The sequence below is a fragment of the Ranitomeya variabilis genome, chromosome 1 (genome assembly GCF_051348905.1).
Source record: "Ranitomeya variabilis isolate aRanVar5 chromosome 1, aRanVar5.hap1, whole genome shotgun sequence".
Lineage (NCBI taxonomy): Eukaryota > Metazoa > Chordata > Amphibia > Anura > Dendrobatidae > Ranitomeya > Ranitomeya variabilis.
The window spans coordinates 163,082,149-163,101,256 of record NC_135232.1 but is presented as its reverse complement, the minus strand read 5'-3'; the positions used below and the strand labels follow the sequence as shown (position 1 = coordinate 163,101,256).

At 42.7% G+C, this 19,108-nt stretch overlaps 1 protein-coding gene across 1 annotated transcript in view; it reads right to left on the bottom strand.

The window, feature by feature from the left end:
• Positions 1–19,108, bottom strand: part of WDR36 (WD repeat domain 36) — a 55,540-nt gene that overhangs the window by 10,670 nt on the left and 25,762 nt on the right. The window contains exons 12-18 of the mRNA XM_077290259.1: positions 18,276–18,430; positions 13,011–13,125; positions 9,652–9,817; positions 9,368–9,476; positions 6,637–6,716; positions 1,234–1,341; positions 314–414 (exon numbers count right to left, since the gene is read on the bottom strand). Coding sequence (XP_077146374.1) covers positions 314–414; positions 1,234–1,341; positions 6,637–6,716; positions 9,368–9,476; positions 9,652–9,817; positions 13,011–13,125; positions 18,276–18,430 — 834 coding nt within the window. The remainder of the gene's footprint in view (positions 1–313; positions 415–1,233; positions 1,342–6,636; positions 6,717–9,367; positions 9,477–9,651; positions 9,818–13,010; positions 13,126–18,275; positions 18,431–19,108) is intronic.

The following is a 19,108-nucleotide window of genomic DNA, read 5'->3' as shown; positions in this document are numbered from 1 at the left end:
GAGCCTCCCTATATAAGAAGGCTTTATCATGTCATTAGCCACAAGCATGTGTTCACATTGGGCAGTAGCTCAGAGACCATAGGTAAGTGTTCACACCAGGCAGGCAGTGTAGTTACCCATTCAATCTGAGATTACCTTGTCGTTGGTGAATGGGCTCACAATATTTGGCCAAATCTTGTGCTAAAATCTCATGTTTGTTCATAAAGTTCATAAGCCGTTATGCTATTCCTATTCCTTAGATTTCAAACTTCCTTATTTTAGCACAGATGTGTGCAGCCATAATCTATTATTATGTATAATGACTACTACTTACCCTCAGTGTCGTCGGCTGCACCAGGAAGCATCACAACCATTGGCTCATAGTTTGTCGGAAGAGGTCGTAAGGAAACCAAGGAGAACAAGGTTTTGTTTGCCCTGTTGAAATAAACCCAAAACATATTTTATATATACATGCAAAAATATAAACTAATATTGAAAAAATCTGAACATATTGTTAGCTGACACAAAGTGGTAGACTTAAAGAGAATCTGTGGGTAAAGCCGAAAAGCACTACTGCGCATGCGCATTCGAGGACATAGTGCACCGGCGCATGCGCAGTAATGCTTTTCGGCTTTGCCCGCAGTTGGGCAAAGCATACTGCGCGAGGCAAGTTTGCTTTGCACATGCGCAAACTATGGGGGACACCTACTCAAACTCTCAAAAACATTGCCTTTAAAAATAGTGCTGACACGATCAGCAGGAGGAATATGTTAGATATGCTAACAGAAGCTATCATGGACATTCACATGGGTTAATATCTGGTCACTCAGATCCCAACAACACATAAAAACCTTCAAGATACTACCCTTATGAGGGATGTGTTCTGTATATTGTGCTACATAACTTTGGGGTTTGAGTTTCCCTCCCCATGACCAAATGGAAAATTATGAGAGAGCATGCACTTCAGAAGATGTGCAAATCAAATCATTGGGGAATTATGGAAATCTATTCGGGTCTCTTTGTATAATTTTTTTAAAATTTTGCTCTCTCCTCTAGCACAGTCAGTAGTGGAAATTTGGTATTCATTTTTGATAGTAAACTGTAGATGTATGTCATACCTTATGTGGATATATATATATATATTTACCGAAATAATTAGGGCTGTGTGCTGTAGAACCATGAGATATCTGGGCCTTGAGGCCTTATGACAGAAATAATACTTTGATTTCAAATGTATTCTGAAACACGACATACCATAAGTAAATGGCGAGGTCATCCACATGGGCAGTTGCTAGATAATCTCCTGTGGGAGACATTGTGAGACTCACAATGGGTGAATCCAACAGAAAACAGTCTATGAGGCTGTGGAAAAAAAAAAAAAAAAGTAAGAAAAAGACATGCAAAAACAAAAACAAAACAAAAACAAACAACCTAGACATTTTTCCTTTCCACATACACTGCTCTATTCTTGAACATGCCAATAGTAAAGTGTCCATCCACGGCTGATATTAGTAGCCTCATATATTAGAATAAGAAAAGTCAGCACACTCCAAAAACAGGATATACCCATTGATCATGCTAAGAAAATAAACAGCTATTTAATCTTATGATATGGTGAATGCCAATCTACTTGTTGATATTACATATAGTAACACTGACTTTTTTATTAATTTCTGCTGCTATTGGACTCATACCTCACTTACAAAAGATAAAACATGTCAGAAAACCAGATAGTTAAATAATCTGCAAAAAAAACACTGTGAATTGATAAACATATACAGTTACTATACTGTAGGCTATAATGGATGAAACAGATCAAAACTTTACACAATGCAATTTTGCTAAAATATAGAAGATGACAAATGGATCATAAAGGAAATCACAAAACCTTGGCCTGTAGGATTCACGGTATGTAATGTTTATGAGGCTGAAGTCACTTTCTTATTCAAGGCTGAAGTCTGTTTCTTATCCGGCAATTATTTTTTATATTTTTTTTACAGGTTTAACCACAAAAATCACAATAAAATACAACGCAACAAGGTGCTCTGATGTGAATACACCTAAAAGCAGGAACAAAAATTATAAAACTGGCACAAAAATGGGCATCAAAGTGGGCACCGAAGGGAGTTATTGAAAGGGTTAAATTACTTTGTGCCACTAATCTCACAATGCAGACACACAGATAGTGATGCCCCACATGTAATTCAGGTCACTCTAGCCTGGCCCAAATGGATTATGGACATCAGAACGGGCATCGAAGTGGGTATAAACAGGTGCATCTCACAAAGTTAGAATATCATCAAAAAGTTAATTTATTTCAGTTCCTCAATACAAAAAGTGAAACTCCTATATTATATAGTCATTACAGAGTGATCTATTTCAAGTGTTTATTTCGGTTAATGTTGATGATTATGGCTTACAGCCAATGAAAACCCAAAAGTCATTATCTCAGAAAATTAGAATACTTTATAACACCAGCTTGAAAAAATCATTTTACAACGCGAAATGTTGGCCTACTGAAATGTATATTCAGTAAATGCACTTAATAGTTGGTCGGGGCTCCTTTGGCATCAATTACTGCATCAATGCGGCGTGGCATGGAGGCGATCAGCCTGTGGCACTGCTGAGGTGTTATGGAAGCCCAGGTTGCTTTGATAGCAGCCTTCAGCTCGTCGGCATTTTTGAGTCTGGTGTCTCATCTTCCTCTTGGCAATACCACACAGATTCTTTATGGGGTTAAGGTCAGGCGAGTTTTCTGGCCAATCAAACATAGCGATTGTTGCTTTTAAACCAGGTATTGGTACTTTCAGCAGTGTGGACAGGTGCTAAGTCCTGCTGGAGAATGACATTTCCATCTCCAAAAAGCTTGTCTGCAGAGGGAAGCATGAAGCACTATAAAATTTGCTGGTAGATTTTAACAATTTAAATAAGTAACTGGTGTTTTTAAGGTGTTAAATGACTTTGGGCCATTGACATCACACCACCATTACATAGATAGTTAATACTGCACATCAAATTCAGGTCACTCCAGCCTGGCCCAAAAGGGTTCAGGGCCTCAGAATGGTGGGGTAAGATCAGTGGCCCAAAGTCATTAAACCCTTTCAATAATGCCCTTCGGTGCCCACTGTGTTATCCATTTTTGTGCCAGTTGTATGATGTTTGGAACTGCTTTTAAGTGTACTCACATCAGGGACTCTCACTGTGTTATATTTCCTTATTGTGATTTTTTTATTTTTGTAGTTAAAGCTGTAAAAACACAGAAAAAAACTGTCAAGAAATCAACTTCAGCATCATGTAATGTTTGATATTTTATATATGACGTATGCAACTGATCTAAAACTTCTTACAGATCTATATACACGGTTGGTTAAGAAATTACAACTTTTCATAAAATTAGATCAGATCTTTTCATATAAAAGAAAACATACTAAAGCTAATGATAACACTATTTAGTCATAGGCCTATTTACTTCTATCTACTACCTATGTTGGTGGGATGCCCTTGTATTGAAAACAGGAGCGTTTTACACTAGTTCCACTTACAGTAGAAGAAAATATACATGTGCAAAAGTAATTTTAACAATTATGACATTTCAGGATTTTTTTTCTTAAAGGGAACCTGTCACCCCCAAAATCGATGGTGAGGTAAGCTCCCCGTCATCAGGGGCTTATCTACAGCAGCATTCTGTAATGCTGTAGATAAGTCGCCGATGTTACCTGAAAGATGAGAAAAAGGAGGTTAGATTATACTCACCCAGGGGTGGTCCCGCTGCGGTCAGGTCCGATGGGCGTCTCAGGTCCGCTCCGGCGCCTCCTATCTTCATTCCATGACGTCCTCTTCTGGTCTTCACACCGCGGCTCCGGCGCAGGCGTACTTTGTCTGCCCTGTTGAGGGCAGAGCAAAGTACTGCAGTGCGCAGGCGCTGGGCCTCTCTGACCTTTCCGGTGCCTGCGCACTGCAGTACTTTGCTCTGCCCTCAACAGGGCAGACAAAGTACGCCGGCGCCGCGGCGTGAAGACCAGAAGAGGACGTCATGAAATGAAGATGGGAGGCGCTGTATCGGACCTGAGACGCCCATCAGAGCGGGACCGCCCCTGGGTGAGTATATAATCTAATGTCTTTTTCTCCTCTTTCAGGTAACATTGGCGGCTTATCTACAGCATTACAGAATGCTGTAGATAAGCCCCTCATGAAGGTGAGCTTACCTCACCATTGATTTTGAGGGTGACAAGTTTTCTTTAAAGGCTATGTGCACACGTTGCAGATTTGTTGCGTTTCCAAAGCGTTTTTTGCGCGGAAATGCTATAAATCCGCACTGGATTATTAAAACAATGTTAATCAATGGCATTCCTGAATTGGTGTGCACATGCTGCGGAAAATTCCGTCCTTATTCTCAGCATTTTATTTTCCACAGCATGTCAATTCTTTTTTGCAGCATTTCTGCACTCATTGACTTCCATTGAGTCAGTCAAATCCGCAGCAAAACCACAGGTGTAAAAAGGTTTGCGGATTTGCTGCGGATTTGTATGGCAAAAACGCTGCAAAAAAGGAAGGAGGAAGAGTGTGTGGGTGGAGAATATGTGTGGGCAGAGACTATGTGAGCGGAGAATATGTGCGGGTCTGTCTGCGTATGTATGTGTGTGTGTGTGGCTGTGTGTGGTAACGCTACCGCCGGTCACAGCACTGTGGGATCATGCTGGCAGATGTCAGCGTGATTCCGCAACAGACTGACCAGCAGGGGTGACCTGCAGTAAAAAAGCAGGCGTGGGCCAATGAGACTACTGCTCCCATCCGGCTATGTGCTGCTGATGGGAGTGTAGTATCATCTGCTGGCACCTATGCTCACAGTTTGAACAAAATAAACAAACCAAAAAAAAATGTAAAATTACATATTCATCCATTATACCCATTAAACTCACCTCACACCAAATCCTCGATGCCCTTTTCTCCTAGAAATAATCTAAAATAATAAACCAACATATTCTCCCTGTCCGCCGTAGTCCAGACTGTCCCACGACGATCTCACTTGTAGAACAGTCACATCGGGAGATGTGACAGCTCTACCCAGCCGCCGGCGATACACTGACAGGAGCTAATCGCTCCCACAGTGTATCAGCTGATTAGCTCTCACTTGTGGCACCGCTGTGTGGGAAAGTTCTCACACAGCGGTACTGCCGTGAGAGCACCGGAGCTGATGAACTCTGGTGAACTCTCACGGCAGTGCAGTGATACACTGTGGGAGGGATTGCCTCCTGTCAATGTATCACCGGAGGCCGGGTAGAGCAGTCACATCTCCCGATGTGACTGTTCTACATGTGAGATTGTCGTGGGACACTTGTTAATGGACTACGTCGGACAGGGAGTATTATATGTTGATTTATTATTTTATTTTTGTTGCAGGAGATCAAGGGCTTCGGTGAAATTAGGCGATGTTGTAAGTATGGTAAATTTAGATTCAATATATGAGTCTGTGTAATTATTTCAAATAAAGGACTTTATTCTGGCTGTGTGTTTATTTACCATATAATTATAGGATTAGTAATGGATTGGTGTCTTATAGATGCTTCTCCATTACTAAGCCGTGGGCTTGATGTCATCTGACAATATGAAGGTGACATCAACCCAACAAATATGAACCCCACTTGCCACCGCTACAGGGCGAGGCTAAGTGCCAGAATTGGCGCATCTTAGAGATGTGCCCTTTCTGGGGCGGCTGAGAGCTGATGCTTTTAGCCTGGAGGGCCAGTATACATGGCCCCTTCCCAGGCCATTAATATCAGCCCGCAGCTCTCTGCCTAGCCTTTGCTGGTTCGATTTTATAGGGGGATCCCATGTCAATTTTTTTTCTGGGGTTTCCCTGTAAAATAGCAAGTAAATGCTAAGCAAACAGGTGTGAGCTGATATTAATAGCCTGGGAACCTTTCTGGCTATTGGCTCCTACCCAGAATATTAACTTCAGCACACAGCCGTCGGCTTTCCCTCTGCTGGTTATTAAAATTACGCGGGAGCCCAAGCAATTAATTTTTTTTTTTAATAAACAGATATTGCATTTCACGCAGATTTCTGAGGGTATGTTCCCACTGTCAGTACACGCTGTGGGGGTTGAACGCTGCGTACATCCACAGCGTCCAACTGGCAGCATCCAGATGTTACAGCATAGTGGATGGGATTTCAAGAAATCCCATGTCCACTATGCGTGCAACAGGGGCGCTAACGGCTTCCATGTGGAGACGGACATGCGGCACGCCTTTCCTTTTTAACATTCTTTTACTATTGATGCTTCAAATTGCTTGGAAAAGCACAAGCATTCTGCAAGCTAAAAAAGCTTGCAAAACGCTTGTGTTTTGCGGGAAAACACATGCGAATTCCGCATGCGTTTTACCCGCGGCAGGGAGTTGCGGAAATGCTGCAGAATGACATTTCCGCAGTATTTCTGCAACGTGGGCACATAGCCTTATAGCATACACGCTGTGTGCATCTTCTGCTAAGTCAGCTGAATGATCACAGTTAAAAAAGGCTTTACTATACTTGCTTTACAAAATCACAAACCTTCAAAAGGAATAGCTGCAGGTTAAAACTATTATGATTAAAAAGAAAAAAAAATAGGGAGCAGGTATTACTAACAAAGCCCAGGCAAGGATCTGTCCTGTGTCTTACCATCCAGAAGGGAAGTCCCATACTTTCACAGTACAGTCCATCGATGCAGTCATCAGCCATCGCCCATCAGGGCTGAAAGTCTTTGAAAAGAAAAATAAAACTTACATATAATAAATTATATATATATATATATATATATATATATATATATATATATATATATATATATATATATATATATATATATATATATATATATATTTACTAGCTGTACTACCCGGCTTCGCCCGGGGTAATAACTGCTGTTAGCAAAATAGAATGTGTTAACAAAAATTTATTCTGAACAAAAAAAAACACAAAACAAATAGATAGAAATGTAATTATTAACAGGCAAAAACTAAGCTAATAGAAGCATTTTACAACATATATTTCAACACCAGAGATATTCCACACAGATTTAACTAAATTGGCCAAGTAATGTGAAGTAATCTACTACTACTTATTCGAGAGCCTTTTGATAAACGACATTCTTAGTTTTTCCTTCAGGTGCAAAGAAAAACAGATTTTTGGCTGTTCCAACTCTTGAACAGGCCACATAAAGTTGACCATGAGAAAAGCATGGAGATTGTAAATCTAAGCTAGCTGAAGAGCCCGGCGTTGCCTGGGCATAGTAAATATCTGTGGTTAGTTATAGCACCTCACTTCTCTTATTTTCCCATCACGCCTCTCATTTTCCCCATCACATCTTTCATTTTCCCCCTCACACCTCTCATTTTCCCCCTCACTCCTCTCATTCCCCCTAACACTTGTCATTTCGACCTCACATCTGTCATTTTCCGATCACTCCACTATTTTCCCTCACTCCTCTCATTTTGCACTCACACCTTTTCATTTTCACCTCACACCTCTCATTTTCACCTCAGTATATACATGTTTGTCATCTCCCTTATATATAGTATACACCTGTATGTCATCTCCTGTATATAGTATATACCTGTATGTCATCTCCCCTGTATATAGTATATACCTGATGTGTGTCATCTCCCCTGTATATAGTATATACCTGTATGTCATCTCCTCCTATATATAGTATATACCTGTGTGTCATCTCACCTATATATAGTATATATCTGTGTGTCATCTCCTCCTGTATATAGTATATACCTGTATGTCATCTCCTGCTGTATGTAGTATGTACCTGTATGTCATCTCCTCCTCTATATAGTATATACCTGTGTGTCATCTCTCCTGTATATAGTATATATCTGTGTGTCATCTCCTCCTGCATATAGTATATACCTGTGTGTCATCTCCCCTGTAAATAGTATATACCTGTGTGTCATCTCCTCCTGTATATAGTATATATCTGTATGTCATCTCCTCCTGTATTAGACCTCGTTCACACGTTATTTGGTCAGTATTTTTACCTCAGTATTTGTAAGCTAAATTGGCAGCCTGATAAATCAGCAGTATATATTAGCTCACACATACACATAATAGACTGGTCATGTGACTGACAGCTGCCGGATTCCTATATGGTACATTTGTTGCTCTTGTAGTTAATCAGATTTTTATTTTTGAAGGATAATACCAGACTTGTGTGTGTTTTAGGGCGAGTTTCGTGTGTCAAGTTGTGTGTGTTGAGTTGCATGTGGCGACATGCATATAGCGAATTTTGTGAGATGAGTTTTGTGTGGCGACATGCGTGTAGCAACTTTTTGTGTGTCGAGTTGCATGTGACAGGTTAGTGTAGCAAGTTGTGTGCAGCAAGTTTTGCGCATGGCGAGTTTTGCGCGTGGCGAGTTTTATGTGTGGTGCCTTTTGAGTATGTGCACGTTTTGTGTGAGGCAACTTTTGCATGTGTTGCAACTTTTGTGCATGTGGCAATTTTTCAGCGTGTGCAAGTTTTGCGTGTGGCGAGTTTTCCATGAGGTGAGTTTTGCACGTGTGGAGAGTTTTGCGCGTGGCGAGTTTTGAGCGGCGACTTTTGTGTTTCAACTTTTATGTGGTGAGGTTGGTGTATGTGTGGTGAAATGTGCGCTGAGGGTGATATATGTGTTCGAGCACGTGGTAGTGTGTGGCGCATTTTGTGTGTGTGTTCATATCCCCGTGGTGGTGTGGTGATTATCCCATGTCGGGGCCCCACCTTAGCAACTGTACAGTATATACTCTTTGGCGCCATCGCTCTCATTCTTTAAGTCCCCCTTGTTCACATCTGGCAGCTGTTAATTTGCCTCCAACACTTTTCCTTTCATTTTTTCCCCATTATGTAGATAGGGGCAAAATTGTTTGGTGAATTGGAAAGCGCGGGGTTAAAATTTCACCTCACAACATAGCTTTGACGCTCTCAGGGTCCAGATGTGTGACTGTGCAAAATTTTGTGCCTGTAGCTGCGACGCCTCCAACACTTTTCCTTTCACTTTTTCCCCATTATGTAGATAGGGGCAAAATTGTTTGGTGAATTGGAAAGCGCGGGGTTAAAATTTCACCTCACAACATAGCCTATGACGCTCTCGGGATCCAGACGTGTGACTGTGCAAAATTTTGTGGCTGTAGCTGCGACGGTTCAGATGCCAATCCCGGACATACATACACACACATTCAGCTTTATATATCAGATATACACACACACACAGAGAGAGAGAGAGAGAGAGAGAGAGAGAGAGAGAGAGAGAGAGAGAGAGAGAGAGAGAGAGAGAGAGAGAGAGAGAGAGAGAGAGAGAGATATTTATTTAAAAAAAGTTTAAAGTTTTTGTCCACGGTAAATGCAAAGTGATGCAACTGTCCTCACCATATCATTTATCTTTCCGTTGTGTCCAGGGAACCTTCGCACCAGTTTACAAGTTTCAATATCAAAAGCATTAATGCTGAAGTCATCCAGGGCAACTGCTAACATACCACTGTAAGTGATAAGCATTTATTCATCATTAGTCCATAAGAAACATATGCATTATAGCATTTTTAAAGGGGTTGGGGGGGAAGAATCACACAAAATCCAACATAATACACTTACAGAAAGTAAAAATAAATGATACAATCCAGAAGGAGGAACATCTGATACATACGGTAACTTACCTCTCCCTATGGAGTAGGATGGATGTAGGGGAGACCATAAGATCTATTGTGTGCATTAACTGTTTAGACTTGAACTTCCAAAATTTTATGAGTTTGTCACTGCCCACGGTAATAGTCATCTGGTTTAAACCATCAACTACAACCCCTCTGACAGCGCCATCATGAGCTGAAAAACATACAAAGTACATTCCTTATCACCTGGGATATGGATGCAGTTGTGCCAATTAGTTAAAAAAAAAAAAAAAAGGCCATTACATGGATTACAGAAGTGAAATGGTATAAAACAAACATAACAATCACTTTTCCAATCCCCCAGCACTTGATGCTTCCTTGTCCCCGCTAGCCTCTGTTGGTGTGGCTCCAGTAATGTCGTTGCCAAGTCTTGTGACCGTACAGCGGTGAGCGGCAGTGTTGACAGGTCACATCATGAATGAACACTGGTAAACAGACCAGCAAGGGGCCCAGGACAGCATCAGCAGAGGAAGCGGTATGGGATTGCTAAAGTAACTTATACTCTTTTTTTTGTCAAGATTATCAGCGATTAGTAAAAAGATTTTACCGGGTCAAATAACCCATGTAACAACCCAATATTGGCAGCATCTCTGACCCCACTTCGATCAGATAAGCGTGTCTCCACATTGAGGGTATGTGCACACGTCAGGATTTCTTGCAGAAATTTCCTGAAGAAAACCGGAAATTTTCTGCAAGAAATCCGTATGCTTTTTTTCGCGTTTTTTCCCCGCGTTTTTTTTTTTGCATTTTGCAAGCGTAATTAGCTTGCAGAATGCTAAAGTTTTCCAAGCGATCTGTAGCTTCGCTTGGAAAACTGATTGACAGGTTGGTCACACTTGTCAAACATAGTGCGTGACAAGTGTGACCAACTTTTTACTATAGATGCAGCATCAATAGTAAAAAGATATGTTAAAAATAATAATAATAATAATAATAAAAAAAAAAAGGTTATACTCACCCTCTGATGGCCCCCAATCTCCTCAGCTGTTGCTTTGTGTGTAGGACCTGCGATGACGTCACGGTCACATGACCGCGATGTCACGGTCACATGACTGCAAAGTCATCGCAGGTCCTTCACACAAAGCATCCATGGGAACGGAAGCGGGCGCGTGCACCGATGAGAGGCGGGAAGACTCTGTGGCCATCAGAATGTGAGTGTATCACTATTTTTTATTTTAATTCTTTTTTTTTTTTTACCAATTATATGGTGCCCAGTCCGTGGAGGAAAGTCTCCTCTCCTCCACCCTGGGTACCAACCGCACATGATCTGCTTACTTCCCGCATGGTGGGCATAGCCACATGCGGGAAGTAAGCAGATCAATGCATTCCTATGTGTGCGGAATCCCTGCGATTCCGCAAATTAATGAACATGTTGCTTTTTTTCTGCGATGCGATTTTTTCGCGGAAAAAAATGCAACATTTGCACAAGATATACGGAATACACAGAAAATAATGGGAGGCATATGTAAGCGGTTTTTTTCGCGTTTTTATAGCGAAAAAACAGGATTTTTTGCGTTTTTTCGCTATAAAAACGCGAAAAAAACGCAAAAACTCCTGAACGTGTGCACCTACCCTGAAGCTGTTAGAAGACTCCAACAAGTTTCATTTATCAGTGCCATATCTGCAGCATTTAACAACAGATACCAAGATTAAAGCTGCCCTTAGACAACAAGCAGCAGCACTAAATGACAGCCGACCAGCAATTTATAGGCTAAGGCTACTTTCACACTAGCGTCGTGCACCGCACGTCGCTATGCGACGTTGCGGCGCACCGACGCTAGCAGTGAAACCGCCGCACAACGGGGGCAGCGGATGCAGTTTTACATCGCATCCGCTGCCCCATTGTGATGTGCAGGGAGGCGGGGGCGGAGTTCCGGCCGCACATGCGCGGTCAGAAAAAACGCCAAGGACGCACAAAAAAAGTTACATGTAACTTTTTTTGTGCCGACGGTCCGATGCAACCGTCCCACGACGGTTGCAACGTGTGGCAATGCGTCGCTAATGCTAGTCTATGGAGAAAAAAAGCATCCTGCAAGCACTTTTGCAGGATGCGTTTTTTCTGCAAAACAACGCATAGCGATGTGTAGTGCACGACGCTAGTGTGAAAGGGGCCTAATCGGGGGTATGTGTGTGTGTTTGTTTTATAAACCTGTTTACACATACAGAGCACAGTCCTGATATGCACAGAATGGTAGGTAATAGATCCTTCTGTGCTTGCAGGCAGCCATTGTTCTTGGCAACGCAAGATGCTTTAACAAGTCGATCTTCTGCTGAGAACGATTATCTGTTGTGCAGCAGAAAAGCAGCCTGTATACGCTGCAACATTAATCCTGAAGCGACAGTTCCTAGGAGCGCTCGTGCACGATAACTCTTCAGTGTAAATGCACATCATGTTCACATTTCATCATTTTAATGACCGCAGGCACAAATGCAATCACCAAGACGTACAAAACAGAGCGAGCTAGTCTGGGCAGCTACATCAGGAGACCGTCATAACTCCTCGTGGTGACACCAATAGTCCAAACTTGACATACAAAATGCTGGCGCAGGCTTTTACTAGTTATAAATAAAATCAGAATATACTAAAATAAATCAGGAGTGTGAGGCTATGTGCGCAAGTTCAGAATTTCTTGCAGAAATTTCCTGAGCAAAACTGGAAATTTTCTGCAAGAAATCTGCATGCGTTTTTCTCGCGGTTTTTTTTTTGCGGATTTTTCCGGAGGTTCCCAATGCAATAATATAGTGGGAAATCCGCAAAAAAATCCACAAAATTAATGAACATGCTGCGTTTTTTACCGCGATGCGTTTTTTTCATGTGCACTAAAACAACGCGAAAAATCTGCTACGTGTGCACACAGCCTGAATGTGGGATAGGATCACAGACGTTGTGACTAGTGATGAGAGAGTATATTCGTTGCTCGGGTGGTCTCCAAGTATTTGTTAGTGCTTGGGGATTTAGTTTTTGTTAACGCTGCTGCATGATTTGCGGCTACTAGACAGGCCGAATACATGTGGGGATTTCCCTAGCAACCAGGCAACGCCCACATGTACTCAGGCTGGCTAGCAGCCGTAAATCATGCAGCTGCGTTGACAAAAATCTAAATCTCCGACCACTAACAAATACTCGGAGACCACCCGAGCGTGCTTGGGAAAACCCGAGCAACGAGTACACTCGCTTATCACTAGTTGTGATCAGAATTTATTTATTTTTGGGGCCCACAAGCATACTTCCGAGCAACACAATAAAACACTGCAACTATCTCCTCACACTTTTTTCATGCATTTTGTAAATAAATGGTATATATGGTACAGATAGAACATAAAAGCATGCACAAAGGAGAACTTGCCTTTTTCTTTCCCATAACAGCCTCTGTGAATTGCAGACTGGATGTTATATACATCCACGTTACCAGCAGACAATCCAATCACTACAAAATTGCCACAGCTTGTGATTTCTACAGCCTGCAAAGTAACAAGAAGATACGTAAGCTCCAAGCAATAAGAGAAATCCATGACTGCCTAATTCTTCATTCAATAGTGAAGAAAACCAACTGGAGGTGGAGGGCAGCAACTGCGGACAACCACGGACTCTGATGCAAATGGAGAGGCATTAGACAGTTTCCTAACCCTCCGATATGGAGAGCCCTAGGAAGCATTTCCTTAGAAGCGTCACACACACAGCTGTATGTACGGTCTGGGTAAAAGCTTTTTTTCCTTAATTCATTTCATTATTTCAGAAACAATTACTTTACTTTTCTATATAAACAGCCAGTTAACTATTTGTTTTTGCAGGACACGTTTTCTTTTCCATTGTCTTCATGTATTAACATTTTTTAACTTGACATTTTCATCATTTTGGTGACCGAGTTGCTTGAGTTGCTTTTTTGTGCAATCCTTACTTGCATTATATTTAATTATGTTCCCTGAGCAGGATAATGTGATTATCTTATTAAACCTACCTGACTTAATGCAAAAAAAAACATTTTTAATTGCTTATAAATTTAGTTTGACCATTCTCTCGGTCACCTAGGAGGACTTGACCATTAATCGACTTCAACACCTGCATAATACACTGCAAAATATGAGTCTTGCAGTGAATTCTTGTCTAAGGGTAGAAAAGACAAGCAGGGTCTGCGACTGGCAGGATCTAATAGGTTTCCATACATGGCAGCCTAGGGGGTCACTGTTCGGCTACATTTGTAATAGCAGCCCGTCGGCACCGTACAATCACATAGCAAACGCGCATGTGATGACAGGGAAAATATGACCTGCCCTTTACTGCTAATATACCATTTTATGGCAGTCACACAAGGGCTTCTCCGAGAAGTCATCCAATATGGCTGCCACCACATGTTTCAGGCTGCAATCCGAGGCACGCATGAGGGTAAGAAGAAGAAACTCTGCTCATGACAAATGGCTCAGAGTTGTTATATAAATCCTGGAGCAGCATTACAATCGAGCAGGTTTAGAATGGGGCAAAGAGCAAGAGGGTGAAAAAAAAGCCACTTTGCTCAGAGAGACTTTGTGCTCTGCTGTAGAACAGTTTTTAATCAAAACTGCTGCAACCAAAAATAGTGACATAGCTGGAATCAGGGTCTCTGTCCCCACATGATGCTGCTCTCAGATGGGGCAGCAAAACCTGCTGACAGATTCCCCTTTAACTTTGACAATCTGTTTTAAGGGTATAAAAATTGAAAAAAAAATTGTTAGTTTGTCATCAAATTCCTAACATTTTCAGAACTAAATGTAAAACATCGACAGTAATGTATTAACAAAGTACAATGTGCAGTAAAAAAAAAAATTACTTTCAGAATCCTTGATATGTTGAAGGATTACAAAGTTATTACAACTGAGCTATAAGGTCAGATTTGAAAAATAGAGCTTGGTCATAAAAGTCCAGACTTCCTGTGTGACTAAGGCCGGCCTCACACTAGCGAGTTTTACGGACGTATGAGCGCATAAACTACGTCCGTAAAATACACATAACACACGGCCCAATGATGCTCTATGGCTCAGCTCCTATCTGCCGTATATTACGCATCCGTAATATACGGTCTTGTACGGCCATAGAAAATCGCAGCGTGCTGCGTTTGTCACCGTATTGCGCAAAAAAAAAAAAATCGCCAATGAAAGTCTATGGGGGCGAGAAAAATACGGATTCCACACGGAGCATGCGTGTGACTTGCGAGAAATACGCAGCGGTGTTAGTGAAAAGCCGGTAATTCAATTGCCGGCTTTTCATTTCTCCTTCACAAACCCGACATGATATAAGACATGGTTTACATACAGTAAACCATCTCATATCCCTTTTTTTTGCATATTTCACACTACTAATGTTAGTAGTGTGTATGTGCAAAATTTGGGCGCTGTAGCTGCTAAAATAAAGGGTTAAATGGCGGAAAAAATTGGCGTGGGCTCCCGCGCAATTTTCTCCGTTAGAGTGGTAAAGCCAGTGACTGAGGGCAGATATTAATAGCCTAGAGAGGGTCCATGGTTATTGGCCCCCCCTGGCTAAAAACATCTGCCCCCAGCCACCCCAGAAAAGGCACATCTGGAAGATGCGCCAATTCTGGCACTTGGCCACTCTCTTTTCACTCCCGTGTAGCGGTGGGATATGGGGTAATGAAGGGTTAATGTCACCTTGCTATTGTAAGGTGACATTAAGCCAGATTAATAATGGAGAGGCGTCAATTATGACACCTATCCATTATTAATCCAATTGTATGAAAGGGATAAAAAAAAACACACACACATTATTAATAAGTATTTTAATGAAAGAAACACACAGTTTGTTTTAATATTTTATTGCTCTCTCAATCCACCTGAAGACCCTAGCTCTGCAAAATAATAAACCAACAATATACATACCTTCAGATGATCTGTCACGTCCCACGAAGTAAATCCATGTGAAGGTGTTAAATCATTTTACAGCCAGGAGCTGTGCTAAAGCACTCGCTCGTGCCTGTAAACCCCGGGTACTGAAAGGAAAGCTGGGTGATCTGTACTTACCTTGAGTTGCGGTGAGGCGCCCTCTGCTGGATGTCCTCATATGAACTCGAGCGTGGGAACTTTTCCAAGGCTCCAGTTCATGAGGACATCCATTATTGCATTTTAATGCAATGGCGTGGCGACCAAAAAAAACATAATTCTGGCGTTTCACATTTTTTTCTCGCTACACCGTTTAGCGATCAGGTTAATCCTTTTTTTTATTGATAGATCGGGCGATTCAGAACGCGGCGATACCAAATATGTGTAGGTTTGATTTTTTTATTGATTTATTTTGAATGGGGCGAAAGGGGGGTGATTTAAACTTTTATATTTTTTTTATTTTTTTCACATCAAACTTAACTGAACTGGAATTGTTTTGTAAAGAGGAATGGTCAAAAATACCTTCATCCAGGATCCAGGAACTCATTAAAAGCTACAGGAAGCGACTAGAGGCTGTTATTATTGCAAAAGGAGGATCTACTAAATATTAATGTCACTTTTCTGGTGAGGTGCCCATACTTATGCACCTGTCAAATTTTGTTTGAATGCAGATTGCACATTTTCTGTTAGTACAATAAACCTCATTTCAAGGCAGAAACATTACTGTGTCCAACAGTTATTAGATATATGAAACTGAAATCGCTGTTGCAAAAAAACCCAATTTTTATAAAACATTAAGCTTAAGATTAATAGGGGTGCCCAAACTTTTTCATATCTATAATATAGCGCTGGGAGCGTCACTCTGTCCGAAGCCTTTATAGACTGCGCAAGTGCAAGCGCAGTCTGGACCCCACAGAGCGACGCTCCCAGGAGATCGCGGTATGCGTAAGCGCTGAACGCACACCGCGATCTCCAACGGAGAAGCAGGGACGAGCCAGGAGGTGGAGGGTGAGTATACTTACCTGTCCCGTTCCACCGACGCGATTCCGGGCCATGAATGTCCCCCTGCTCCCGGAATCGGCGCCTGCGCAGTCCGCGCTTTCCGGCGCCATTTTATTGAAGACGCATTGCAGTGTGTCTTCAATAAAATGGTGCCGAAAGCGCGGACTGCGCAGGCGCCGATTCCGGCACCAGGAGGACACAGAAAATGGCGCCGGAAATGAATGAGGTAGCGCAAGTAACAAATTGCTGTGCCATGTGCCTGTGCTATTGGTTACTTACACCACCTGATTCATTTCCGCCACCATTTTCTTGGTCCTGCTCCCGGAATCGGCGCCTGCGCAGTCCGCGCTTTCCGGCGCCATTTTCTTGAAGACACATTGCAGTGTGTCTTCAAGAAAATGGCGCCGGAAAGCACGGACTGCGCAGGCGCCGATTCCGGGAGCAGGACCAAGAAAATGGCAGCGGAAATGAATCAGGTGGCGACAGCCGCCGCACCCAGCACAGCCACGCACAGCCGCCCGCACTCAGCACAGCCGCCCGCACTCAGCACAGCCGCCCGCACTCAGCACAGCCGCCCGCACTCAGCACAGCCGCCCGCACTCAGCACAGCCGCCCGCACTCAGCACAGCCGCCCGCACTCAGCACAGCCGCCCGCACTCAGCACATGACACGGTGGAGCAGCACATGACAGGATGGGGATGCAGGATGGAGCAGCACATGACACGGTGGAGCAGCACATGACAGGATGGGGGCGCAGGATGGAGCAGCGCATGACAGGATGGGAGCAGCACATACCAGGATGGAGACCATATACCAATATAAATGCTCGCCACCCGGGCGTAGAACGGGTTCAATAGCTAGTAACTGTATATATAGGAAAACGCTCAAAAGTGGTATTTTAAAAACAGCACCCATCAACATATTCAGGTAGATTATGAACCCTTCAGATACTATTCAAGAATTAATGCAAAGTGGCATGTCAGGAGAGAAAAATTAGATTTTTTTACACCTAAATGTTGCCAACTTCTGAACAGGCCACTATAACCGCAGACTCTAAGGCCATTATATGGCTGATTTGCCATGGCAACCATCAGGACCATAAAATCATGATCTCAGGGTGCCGATGGAGTTAAAGAGGGTTGAAATGGACAGTTGGTCCCAATACTGATCGTGGCTGATGCAGCAAGCTGGCAGCTGCTGGGTTTTCACCCCTTGAGAGATGCCATTCTCTTACATCTCAGGTCAGTAAGCAGATGTATTGTGGTCACTAAGCGGTTATATAGCCATCTATTTTCCTTTCAAATGGAAAGGATCAGTTTTTTGTTTACTGGTCGAGTTTCAAATGGAAGGAAAAGGATGGCCATTTAGCAGTTCTGTTTTCCATAGACTTCAATGTTAAAAAAAGAAAAAGAAAAAGTTGATATCAGTTTTTTTTAGCTGGACAAAAACAGCTGTGTTTGAACAACTCTTGTCAACGGATTGCTGCTGGATCGGTTCTAGCGGGTGATTACTAGACATGAGAACATAGCAGCCTAACAAGATAAATGACAGATTAGTCTCGCCTCCTGTCACTGAAACATAATAAGGCTGGCTTAACTCCTGTGCTTGCCACATTACTGACTGCCCCTTAACAGTATGACGTGTTGTGCCATTATGGCTCAAGGTGTTAAGGGATGATGTTTTTACCAATTCTTAAATCCTATTACATCAATCTAAATACCACTAAAATGAACCATACTTACAGTGGCATGTATGTCTTTTGTTTCAACATTTATGAGATTTGGGGGCTGCAGCTTGTGAGCCCCCATTGTAGTTCGAACATAATTCCAGGTAGTACAGGATAATTTGCGTTGGTGACATGCAATAATCCCATCCCAGTCATTCTGTCGTGCAGTTTCTGCCAAATCATAAGAAAACATCAGCACATCTATAGAAAGCCATGTACACAAATAACGTATAAAGAGGGATTTTTGGTTCTTACCATAAAATCTCTTTCTTGGAGCCTTCATTGGGGGACACAGGTAACCATAGGTGTATGCTGCTGTAGCTAGGAGGCTGACAGTATGCAAATAAAGAAGAAGTAGCTCCTCCCCGGCAGTATACACCCTCCGACAGGCACCAGGCAACTCAGTTGGTGCAAAAGCAGTAGTAGGAACAGGTAATATAAAACTCAACCTACCGTATTTTTCGTACTATAAGACGCACCGGACCAAAAGGCGCACCCCAAATTTGGTGTGAAAATTGCAGAAAAAAAGATTTTTTATAAGATGGGGGTCCGTCTTATTGTCCGAATTTACAGTATCTTACCTGAGGGCTGGCGGTGGCAGAGCAGGGTCACAGGAGGCATGGTGTTGGCAGAGGTAGGGTGATGCGGTGTGGCGTGCACCTGAGCAAGGTCCCTTCCTGCTTAAGTGGGCGACGCCACGGCCTGGTGTCCATGGGGGGGTTGCAGAAGTGGTGTGGCGACGGCAGAGGTGCGGCGGCAGAGGTGCGGCATGGCGTGAGCAGGGTCCCATCCACATGTGAGGTGACGCAGTGGCCCGGTATGCAATGTGAGCAGCAGAGCCGGGTTAAT